Source organism: Glycine soja, chromosome 9 (genome assembly GCF_004193775.1).
Source record: "Glycine soja cultivar W05 chromosome 9, ASM419377v2, whole genome shotgun sequence".
NCBI classification, from domain to species: Eukaryota; Viridiplantae; Streptophyta; class Magnoliopsida; order Fabales; family Fabaceae; genus Glycine; species Glycine soja.
Genome location: NC_041010.1, coordinates 37,950,479 through 37,963,553, shown reverse-complemented (window position 1 = coordinate 37,963,553; position 13,075 = coordinate 37,950,479). Strand labels below are relative to the sequence as shown.

Genomic DNA, 13,075 nt, shown 5'->3' with positions numbered 1-13,075 from the left:
AGGTGTGGATTTTCAGAAGTCTTCATATGGTAAAGTTGTCTAGTGTATGAGGAAAAAGTTTAGCCAACAAACCCTAATAATCAATTTGGGTGTTGGGGCCCTTCTTAATTTTTAGGCATCTCTTTTGATCCACAACCCTCAATGAGAATTTTCTCTAGCAAGTTGAATAGTGATAACTCATGAAACAAACCATGTGAGTGGGGGATACCTATCTTTAAATCCAAAAAGAGCAGTTTGCTTGTGCTAGTCCAAAAGTCAAAGCATCAAATCCGAAAGATAAAAAAAGTCCCATACTTTTACAAAAGAAAACTATGTTCAAATTATGCATTGTAGCCTTATAGTAATTTGCCTATACAGTAAAATTAAGATGACACTCCTATGTCATGGACCGATCTATCTTTAGAGATAAATACGCAGGAACTATCATCATCGTTCATACTTCTGCTAAGTCATTTTGGGAAACTATATATATTAAAGAATTATAAATACTTCACTCTCGAACAATTTTTTTTTTTGAATGTGCGTGCATGACATATTGACAAAGAAAATGCAGAATTATATGTAAGATATGTGTATTACTATACCAAAAGTTAATGGTTTTATCGTAATTAAATGACAATCTATTATGGGATGTTAGTATATAAAAACGATTACATGGTCAACATATTTTAATTAAATTCAAGTATTATTGGAGAAAGTATATAATCTATAATTTGTTTATATAACATAATTCATAAATTTTATAAGTTTTCTGTAATTAAATAACATGACATTTTGTTGTGTTGTTCATGGTATAGTCTTATATTTGTTTCATGAGTTTAATTTGTATGAGCTGTGAATATGAAACGCTTTATACTGTGAATTAATAAAATATTATAAAACTATAATAAATATAATTTTTATGAGAAAGGATTCACTTACTTTAATAGTAATTCTTTCATCATTATTATCTATTTTTTTTAAATCTTAAGATTACTTACTTAATATAAGTATTAAATTTTAAGAAAATGAACGATAAAAATAAACAGAGTTAATTTTTAAATTTACTTTTTAAATAAGTGGATCTCTCTTTAACTTTTATATAATTATTATAAAAATTAAGAAATTTATTGTATATAATTAGTTGTGATTAAATAATAATATAAAATTCTTTATATACCCTTACATAAAGGGTGAGATATGGTTTAAGGATTAGAGATGGCTCCTAAATGTAAGCTATGTAATTACCATGGGGTAGAGGGTGACTAGGTTCTTAATTATCCTTACCTCTGACACATTTTAATTTAGCTAACCTTTTAAACGGCACTAGATCTTTCTTGTTAATTAAATCAAGATAGCTATACAATTTATCTATACATTTTGCCTTAATTATACATTCTTATTTACAAAAATAACTCTATTGATTTTTTAAATTAGAAAAATTATTGTATGTATTGCACCCAGTGCTTCTTATATATATTTTGGAAGACGAGATGAATATAGTCTAACTTTATAAGATGAATCAATGAAACTGTATAGAACTAAGGATAGGTCACAAATATTATACATTCCTTTGTTAGGTTTCTTCCTCAGGCTGTAATATAACATACATCCAGAGATTATTATATCCAAATTCAGTTTTTTGTGCCTGCAGCCACACTTTGTTTATATATATATATATATATGACACAATGCTTGGAATTGGGTCATCTTTTAAACTTGTTAACTAATGCTTACAAAGAAAGTAATATAACTAACTCAATGAAATACAAGCAGTTGTTGTGATATATTGGCAAATGCATATTCTTGAAAAGATAAAATTGTTAGGCGCAGAAAGGCATTTAGGTTAAGCGAAATAGCTTTCATGTAAAGTACTTTTATTTTTGATCGAATTAGTCTATTTATTTAGCTAACAAGTTGTCCTCTTAATAATTTCAGTATGATCTCAACATGCTTTTTGAAAAATTGGAATATCTATCGTGAAAATTGGTCCATTTCTCCAATACCTCGGTACCAACGTTTATATCTCTAAAGGCCAACAAGAGATATAATATTCTACTCGGGGAGCTTATCCTGAATGGCTTCTTAATAATGGGATAAAGACCAAGAAGGTTCCAAGAAAAATTAATACAAAAGGGTTTTTGGAATATGAAATTCTTTATCTGTTTTTTTTTTCCTCGTAATTGGGTTGCATTTGCCTTTATCTTTTTTGTGATTTTCAATTTCATTACTTGCATAGTTGTTGTTTTGGGTTTGGTTGCTGGATTTATAGTTTTCTGATGGACCAAGCTTTCATCGACTTGTGACCCGTCGAGCTTTAGTCCAGTTAAGAGGTTAAGTTTCTATCTTGCAAACAGGCAATTGAATTCTGCACCTCCCTTATTGCACCCTGCACCTCTTTTTTTTTTTTGAAAACTCCAACCTACCTCTTCTATCTTCTTGCTCTGTTTCCCTTCTTCCTCGTTATCCAGCGAAAGTCCAGCAAAAATCAACTCTTCTTCCCACAACCATCGAAGGTCTAAAGTAAGTCCAAATCAATGTCACATAAGTTCCTCTCCTTCTCCAACTCTCCACCCGCATGTACATTTTATCACATTCCTATTTTAATTTTTGAATCTATTTCCAAAACATGCATTCCATAAGGGTATAAATACTCTTACAAAATGACCCTTCCGAAAGGAAAAGTCTTACATAACACATTTTCCGTAAGCAAAAATAGTATTTTCTAGAACGACAATTCTGGAAGATACAAAATGAACATCCAAAAGAGCTATTTTGGATTGCAATTTTTGCTTTTGGATTCATTTTTCCACAAGACAAAATAGTGTATTTCGGAATGCCTTTTCCAAAAGATATACAAAATACGATTCTAGAAAAGGCTACTAGATACAAAATGCAGTTGTTGCTTCCACAATGGGCTTTCCATAAGCACAATCATGATTTCCAAAATCTCCTTTCTAGAATATACAAAATACAAATCCAGAAAGGTTGTTTCGGATTTTAAAAAATTGCTTTTCGGAATCGCCTTTCTGTAAGCTAAAATGCTTTTAGAACAACTATTTTGGAAACATTTTTTGCTTATAGAAAGGTCATTTCGGAAGCATTTTTTCTTACAGAAAAACCATTTTGGAAGCTTTTTTATAGTTGATTAAATTTGATTTTGATTGATTTTTTTATTTTATAGTTTTAGGTTTAGTTTGTATAGAGGATGAGAGAGCACGAGAATGAAGGGCGCACGGGGAAAGAGGAGCCTCCGTGGGAGGGAGGGATGCCTTTGAGGGAGGAGCTGTCATTGAGGGAGAGGTGTTTTCGCGATGGTTGTGCCATTGAAGGAGGAGGTGTCGTCAAGGGAAGGAAGGGTGCCATTGAGGGAGGAGGTGTCATCATGGTGAGTGTGCCATTGAAGGAGGAGGTGTCGTCAAGGGAAGGAAGGGTGTCATCATGGTGAGTGTGCCATCGAAGGATGAGGTGTCGTCGAGGGAAGGGTGTCACCATAGGAGGGAGGGGTGCCATCAAGGAAGGGATGACATTGTGGGTGTGTGCTGTCGAGGGAGATGTTGTTGCAAGGGGTGTTAGGGTTGAGAGAAGGAAAAAGGGAGGTGTTAGGATTGGGAGATGAGAAGTGAAAATTTCATTAAAAATATTATTGTATTTTTACTAAATAATGGGGGTGCAAGATTCAACTTGAAAAGTGCATGATTCAAGTCCCTCGCAAACAGCTCACTCACTTATTTGGGTTCCCTTATTTTTAGATTAGGCCTATGCTATTTACACGTTCCTTTCTTTACTCTTTACAGCTCCACTTTTTTAGTGTGCTCTAAATATATACCCTTGTTTCCTTCTATCTCCACACCTTCACTTTTTCGTAGATCTTACGAAAATTATCTAGTTTTCATAACATAATTATGTTTTAATTTAATATATTGTTGAAATTAGTTTTTGTAATATAATTTGTTTATACATTGTGAAAATTAGTTCTGTATTATATTAGAACATAAACACATTATTGAAACTAGTTTATGTAAGAAGATATTTTTATAAAACAAATTACAAAAAATAGGTAAATAGTGCACAATCCAAAAACGTAAGTGAATGACATGGACCTTAAGCTTACCATGCGCAGTTTTGACCTGTTTGTTTACAACCCAATTCACACGAGACAGGCAGAAAGCCCATTGCTGACATTTTCCAGGGAATATTCTAGAATCAGTTCTTTGGTGAAACAGGTGTTTTTTATTTTTTTTGACAAAAGGTGAGACAGGTGTTAGAGTGATTTATTTATGTTGTTCAACATTTCAATTTGTCTTAACAATTTAAATCGGATATATAGGAAAGAAAAACGATATGAAATTGTGGCTGCCAACTTATGGTCGTGTGAGGGTTCCTAACCAAAAAAAAATCTACGGAGATGATGTCCATATCTAATATTATTGTCTTCAAATGAATATTTTTTTTTTATTATTATCTTGGGAAGGGGGGGGGGGGGGGGGGGGTATGATTAATTTATTAAAAATCCATGTTTGTCAAATTTATATGGGTAATGCAGTTAAAATTTGAACCGCAGGTAATCTAATTGCAGTTAATTATTAGTAGTTCATAATTATTATTGTTTTTAAAAAGTGAAATTAAACCGTATGTAACTACACAGTACATTAATAGCAGTTTAAAAATAAAATGAACCAAAAAAAAAATGTAAACAAAAACTGGAAGCTAGTGGAACAACACTGATAGAAGGTTCGTGTAAACATAATGGCTCAAAGAATCCAAGCCATAGCGGAAATTTGTTACGTATGTCTTGTATTAACATTGTCAATTTTTGCATATAGATAAAAATCATTTATTGTATATCAATGGCTTAGAAATGAGTATTCTCCATTACTAATAACAACTTTAGTATGCAGTGTAATATAAATAAGTGTATTATGCAGAATTCATTCAAGTAGAGCAACTTCGAAGAAAACATAAGAAATTTAAATTCCTTCAAGAATATCTATGTATTTTTACTTTATTTTTGTTCTTTTCTCATAATATGGATTTCTTCTTTAATTCTAATAATTCGCATTAGTAAACAAATTCTAATAATTACTTGCCGCGTGAAGCCGGCCATTGTGAACAACTTAGACTCCAAACAAACCTAATCCATTGTCAGTTTCAAAATCTTTCGCTGAGTCCTATGAGAGACAAATCCAAATTAATGGAACCTTAGACCAGTGCAGCTCTCAAAATCACTTGTCGTCGAAAATTTATTTGAAATAAGACAAACAAAAAGAATGTTTCTACTATTTCCTTAGAATCTCTCGGCTTTTCCGAAAAGAATATAGTTCCAATTTCTTTGTCATTTTCCCCCTAAGAAAAACTACCCTTTTCAATAAACTTCTCTACTTCAATTTTATTTTATAAAAATCATGTTAAGTAAAAGCATCAATAAAATCATTTTTAGTTTTTTTTTTCTCATGCATCCTCAAAATATATAACAGTCTTAAAAAAAATAGCTGCATCATAAGCTTCTACATATATATTTTCAAGGAGATTAATTGTAAAAATGTATATATGCAAAAGGGTGATTAATTGAACAATGCATTGGCATTGCTCTTATTTCCAACATTCATCTAAATGAGGGACATTGTGAGTAGAGTGTAAAAAACGCGGTTTTGTAGATTAAAACAAATGCCATTGGAGCTAACGAGAAGAAACAAATAAATTAACAGAGTCTTCCTTATTAGTTTTGCATATAAAAGGGGTTTCTGTTGGTACACAAGATTAATTGTATTGGAGGAAAAGACCTTAATTTGAAGTGAACATGGTGTCCAAAACTGTGGCCAACTCGATGCTTTTTCTGAGGATTGTTGCTCTCGCAGCCTCAGCTGCAACTGTGGCCCTGCTATTTACAAACAAGGTCAAATTTGATGATGGAACAAAGTTGAGATTTCAAGATTTCTATTCATACCGGTAAGAAAACCATTCAAGCTAGCTAGTGTTGATAACCATAGTCATTTATTCATGATGATTGTCATATAATTGAAATTTCAATGCTGCTCTACTATGTATATATTTAGGATCCTAATTTTTGGTTTGGAATAATTGTTTAAGAGGAATGTTAATCAACTACACACTCTCCAACACATTAATAGAGACTTATTAAACAAGAAACATACCTGTAAAAATTAGTAATTTTTAATAAATTTTTGTCAATAATATAAAAAAAAGTGTGTTTAAAAGAATAGATTAAGATGTGTTGCATGTGTTAACATTTCTCATTGTTCAACTATGATGGCATGAAGATATTGATATTTTGATTGATTTTATTTAACATTAATTTATATACTGTTTGATAGTACATATATATAATAAAATTTAACAATTTTATCACGTAAACTTAATTCATTAATGTAATGTAATGTATTGGTGTGTCATGTTTATGTGAAAATTAACTGCAGGTACGAGGCGGTGATTGCAATAATTGGTGGTACATATTGTATACTGCAGTTACCATTTGCCATATATTATGCGGTAAAGCAGAAGAGGTTGATACGCAATGGGTTCTTGCCAGAATTTGACTTCTTTGGAGACAAGGTCCTACCATTTTATTGTTAATTAGTTTATTGCCTGAACAAATTAAAAAGAAAAAATAAGTTATTTGTATTGATGATGTAATATATAATAAATTTTGTTGGTTTTTATTATGAGTATTTTAAAAATTATATCAACGATAATTTGTGATTAATTAATATTATAAAATTGTTTTATACTTAAATAATGATTAAATTTAATTAAAAATATATACATGTACTAGTATATGTGGATAATAATGTGTTTAATTAATTGAATTAATGAAAAGGTGTATATATGAAATTGCAGGTAATTTGTGTGCTTCTGGCCACGGGCGTTGGTGCTGGCTTTGCAGTGTCTTTGGAATTTAAAAAGTTCTTGGATGACATATTTGACTCAGTGGGTACCCCAAAGAAGGACCCAACAAGGACCACATATGACAAGTTTTTTGTTCGAGGGATAGTGGCTTCTGCTACTCTCCTTGTTGCATGCCTTTCCATGACTATCGTTTCAATCATCTCCTCCATTAATCGAAGCCGAAGCAAAGGCGTTTTTAATTAAATATTGATTTTTGTCTTCTCAGCAGCAAATCATCAATTCAAGTAACTCATCAGCTCCTAATAAAGCTAGCTAGTTCATATATTCATGTATTATTGTTTGTCTTCAAGTAGTATACATCATATAACATTTTTATTTAGTAATTATTTGTAAAAGTGGATTTTATTTATTTATATTATTGATGGTGCGTGGAAATTTATTTCGAGCTTTGTGTATTTCAATTTGAGTATTTTGGTCCATTAATTAGAAAAAAAATTTACTTTCAATTCTAGCAACAAATATATAATCTAAAATTGAAAGAGATGGTTTATTTTTTAATTAAAAGAAATAAAATTAAAACAAAATATATAATAAAATAGATAGGCTTAAATAACAACTTAATCCCTATAAATTTTTTTTGTTTTAATCTAGCGTGACTCTCGATTGCAATCAGGGTAGCGACATAGTTTTTTGCTTTAAATTTTAATTTCTGTAAAAAAATATTTTAGTCTTTGTTGTGGATTAATAATATTAAGTGATGACTTGACAATGATAATATATATCCTATGCATTATATATTTCATTATTAATAAAAACAAAAATATCAAAATTAATATAAATAAAATAAAATATTTTTTATGTTTATTTTAAATATAATTATATGTTTTATAGTAAATTATATTTCTATATTTTATATATAATTTACTAAAACATGTTTTAAATATAGCATTCATGTAGGCCTTATTTGTAATTATAAAATTTCTATCTATATAAAACCTTTACAACAAGTTAATGGCAAATCGGATTTTTTAATTAATATATCTATGGTGAATAGATTGTTGCTTTGCGGAAGTTATTCACTTTCCCACATTAACAACTTTAAGATGATATGTAGAACACAGAAAGGTTGGGTCCACAATGCTGAAACGTTGCAGATTGGATGCCACTACTTGTGCACCAATCTTGCTTCCTTCTTAATAATAATTATATTTGCAGTTTAAAAAAATGCTGAAACAATTCACACCAGAACTGGCTCACGAAATTTGGTTACACAATACTCAATACAGCAATACTGCTAAGCGTGCCATGTAATTTGCATACATGCACAGTTGAGATGAGACACGCGTCAGTCGTCAGGTAATGAAATTTGCTGGCTGCCTTCCATTTTCATGTTGTGTACAAGGTGTTAATTTATGCATGATGTAAAGTAAGTGAATGTTTTAATAAACTTGCACAAATTTTTTAGGCTTATAGTTAAATAGCTCATGACCCTTATAAATTCATTGATAATTTTTTGGTGATGTTTATCGTTTTTTTTTATTGTCTTAAATAAATTTAAAAAATGGCAAAGATTGCGTTTCTCATGTAAAAAAGAGATAACTATACTCGCTTAATTCTTTGAAGCTAATATTAAATATACTTATATCTTTGTTTTATTGAAAAAATTTAGTTATTTCATTTACTCTATCTATCTACGTACCTACACATATTTAGTGACAAAGTGAGAATCAGAGAAAGTAATATTAACCATATAATTATAATTAAATTATTAGAATTCTTGTTGGCAAGGTACACTCTCTCTTTCCTCTTGGTTGGATTTTTCATTTTCCTTAATTGGGTTCAATGATTTTGTCTCTTGCATGTACTTGGTAGTTGGTATACGATGTACGAAGGAGAACTTGGTTTGGTGGGATTACTCAGTGTAAAATTATTTTCCTTTAATTTGTAAGTCTTGTTCAGAAAGCAACGTACACCAAGTGATAATAATTTGGGTCTATTTCTTCCCCATGTTTACCATTCACTTAGATGTTAGTATGGTATTACCATACTCTTGCCATGTAAAGATCCCTCAATGGCTTTCGTAAAGATGTTAGCACTAACTACTAAGGAACTCACAAAATCAAGCAATATGAAGCATCAAATACTCTCAAATATTGAATTTTTTATATATTTTTTGATCAGCCTAATTCATTGCATAAGGCACAGGTATTATATACCTTAGTCCAATAAGCAACTAAAACAAAAGCAAAAGAACCCCCTACCTAGACCTAGCTAGTATATGCACCGTGTATATGTCAAAAGCAACACCAAGTGACAATTTGGCTCTATTACCTCCCCATGTTTACCATTCACTTAGATGTTATTACCATACTCTCGCCACGCACGTACGTAAAGATGTTAGTAAAATCATGGCTTTCGTAAACAATATTGAAGCATCAAATTAATACTCTCTCTAATATTGATCATTGATTTATTGTATGAATTTTGCACAGGCCATGGTTTTAAACACAACAAAAGGAAAACAAGGTATCCAATGGCACATGCAGGACTTAGAGAATTAATCAAAAAAGAGAAAACGCATGCGTGATGAGTAAGTAAGGGTTCCAACGATAAGGCACAACACAAGTGGTAAGTAGTAACAAAAATTACATTGCCAAAACAGCCGGACCTATACGTACTATATATGTAAACACTCCTCCAGAGACCAGAATACATACATGTGAGAGTCAAAGTGTAATAGTGTGTTCCTTCCTCAAAACCCATGCTTCCATATTTAGCTTTTCATTTGACTTCTACGGAGACAAAAGTATAAATATTGGAATAAGTTACAAAATAATGATCACAACATTACCACTATAAAAAATGTTTGTGTTTTATATTAAAAAAATCTATAACATCTGCTTGCTTGAACTTCATCCGTATTTTATGAGCTATAAATTCTAATATGCCTGTTAGAGAATAGAATAGTATAGTATCATATATATGTCTTGAGTTTGCTTAAAAAGAATGGAACACAAACGTATTAGAAAATTGTTTCAGCTTTTCTTTTTCAACAATATTCTCCTATGCCCACTAGGAGATAAGACGATAACATATAGAATAAGAAAAATAAAAATGTTACAGAATCAAAAAATAAGACGATAACAAAGAAATGTCAATGTCAAATATACTTAAATTATAAAGGGCTGAAGTCTTCTACATAAAAAGAAGAAAAAAATATAAAACCAAAAACAAAAAAAGATACATCACACTAAACCCTAAACAAGATTGAAACTAAACGGATGCGTAAACTTCCTAACTTCTTGCTACCTCAGCTACTTTTCTGGTTACATCTTTAACATCTTACCAAGGAAGACTTCTTATTACTTGATAATATACTCTTCTTACCACCTCTTCTACAAGTCTTAGTTGATTATATTCATAGACTGTTCTTGCCACATCTGTTGCAACTGTTCTTGACACTCTGGTAGCCACCTCTTGAGCCTTCTCTCCAGGCACCAAGTACCCCGCCTCTCTTCCCACCACTTCTATCAAGTGTTTTGAGACCATTTCTGTCAACGCAGTTGCATATAGTTGCCTAATCAAGTGAATTGAATTAACAAACTGAAATAATCAAAGTGAATTTGAGTTAAAAATTTAACTCCTTAAATAATTGAATCAAACTTAAACTGTTTATAATAATTGGATTTGTTTTTTATTATTTTATATATGTAAGGTGGGATAGTTGGTATTTATGACAACTTTGTTGTAATTATTTTTTTTCCAAACTTGGTGACTCTAAGCTAATAGAATAAATTCAGTTTTGTTTTGATAATAAAATTAAACAATCATTTTTATCTAAAATCTATTAATAAATTAAAAATTCAAAAATATATAAGAATTAAAAATTTGATTCTTGATTCATGTAATCCGAACTGAACTCAATTATGATGAACTTAAATCAAATAAGTTTGAGTTGAAAAAAAGTTCATGTCAAATTTAAATCTTTTGAATATTTTTTAAATGTTCAAATAATTCTTTCAAATTTTATAAATTTATAAAGTAATTAAAATCAAATTAATAATAAAAATCTTTAAAAAATGCAATAATCATAACATTTCTAAATTATCTTTTAAAATTTAACTTTTTATGTGAAAATAATCTTTAAAAAAAAGTCAAGATTTAAGAATAATTGAGGAATCTTTACGTGGAAAGAATATGGTAATAATAACATCCGAATAAATAGCAAGCATGCATGCGGAAGAAATAGAGGCAAAGTATTTCTTTATGGCACCGATACATCCCATTTAGCATACGTGTAGGCTCCGATTAGGTATCTCTTCTTTTTTTTCATCATCCTCGCCGCGGTCAGTGTGTTGTGTTAGCTTGCAATTTGATCATATATTAAAATGGACTTCAACCTTTATTTTTTATTTGTAGGAATAAAAAAATAAATAATCTGAAAAGAATTATAATAACTCAGGTATATTATCCAACTAAGTAAATTAGACTCTTAACAAATGAATTTAAACCTAAGCATTGTGTAATTCAACAATATTTTCTTAGAATTCATTGTTTGAATGAAAGTACCTTTTTATATAAATTATATATACAAAATTTTATATTAATATAAAATTATTTGATACTTTATTTATAATCAAAATTATAATATATATACTTTTAAAAATATATTAAAATATAAATGTTTTTATTATTTAAAAATAAAATAAACATTCAAGGTGGTAAAAGTTATAATTTAATGATTGGATAAAAAATTCACCTTTTTATATATTAATGTAAGAGTCCCACAAATGTAATTCAATCTTTTTATAAATAATTTAACTTAATTGATTGTTTGATTTTTCTTTGGCGAATATTTCCTCCATCATCTCATTATAAGCTATATTCGATAAGTCATTCAATTAGTTTCTAATTCTAACATTTTGTATTGCCGAAAAGTTTGTTTCATTATTCGGTAAATAGATAAAAGATAATTATAATTTTACAAACTTAATCTTATAATCATTAATTCATTTTTAGTTTTTGTAACTTATATTATTAATATGACAAAGGATATAAATGAAAATAATAATTAATATTACATAAAAAAATAAAAAAATAATTATTTTGATTTAATTTTTTTTACACAATATTATTACAAAGAATGAAGTAATAGATTTAAACAACATATCTTGTTTTTTTAGTAGTTTCCTAAGCAGTTGAAATCACTTTCGCCGACAATAACATCTAAAAGTTCATGCATTTATTCACCGAAAAGAAAAATCAATATATTTATTTGATAGTACACAATATTAATTAATGCAAACAATTCAGCAAAAAAAAAATATTAATTAATGCATAAGGAAACGATTCGGATTCATTTCCATAAAAAAGAATATAATATAAATGTAAACATTTTAATGTACTTTTTTGGGGGATTTTTTAATGTATTTATTGCTTGCATAAAATATTAATTAATAAATGAGAAATTCTTATAATTTAATCCATTATATTATATTATTGAAATAAATGTTATTTATATAAAATATATTTATTTGGTAGTACACAATATTTTTTTATACATGATAGTAGTACACAATATTAATTAATGCATAAGGAAAGCATTCGGTTTCATTTCCATAAAAAATATAATATGATATCAATGTAATTATTGCCTGCATCAAATATTAATTAATAAATGAGACATTATTTTAATTTAATCCATTCTATTGTATTGTTGAAATTAATGTTATTTATTACATACGAAAAAATATAAATATATTTATTTGATAGTACACAATACTTTTTTGACACATGATAGTACACAATATTAATTAATGCATAAAGAAACAATTCGGATTCATTTCCATAAAAAATAATATAATATCAATGTAAACATTTAATGCATTTATTCTCTGCATAAAATATTAATTAATAAATGAGAAATTCTTCTAATTTAATCCATTATATTATAGTATTATTGAAATAAATTTTATTTATTACATACACAAAATATATAATTATTTTATTACATATGTGAAAAGAAAGGAAAACAAACAGCAAAACATTAAAAACTAATTGTAAAAAAAAAAAAAACATTGAAAACTAACTCCGTCACGCACGAACTTTTATTACATACACAAAATACATATATTTAATGAGATGAGACTTTTTTTTTTGTTGTATTTAATAAATTAGTGTTAAGATATCTCATTTTTTAAGATTGAGTTATCTGTTTCCTTCTTAAAGC

The 13,075-nt window shown here is 28.8% G+C and overlaps 1 protein-coding gene across 1 annotated transcript; it reads left to right on the top strand.

Annotated features, from left to right (window-relative positions):
• The first annotated feature begins 5,760 nt into the window (after positions 1-5,760).
• LOC114425856 (CASP-like protein 4D1) lies at positions 5,761-7,291 on the top strand. The gene is made up of 3 exons (XM_028392818.1): positions 5,761-5,928; positions 6,417-6,552; positions 6,838-7,291. The coding sequence occupies exons 1-3, from the start codon at positions 5,780-5,782 to the stop codon at positions 7,087-7,089; spliced, it is 537 nt and encodes a 178-aa protein (XP_028248619.1). The 5' UTR covers positions 5,761-5,779; the 3' UTR covers positions 7,090-7,291.
• Positions 7,292-13,075: the final 5,784 nt, after the last annotated feature.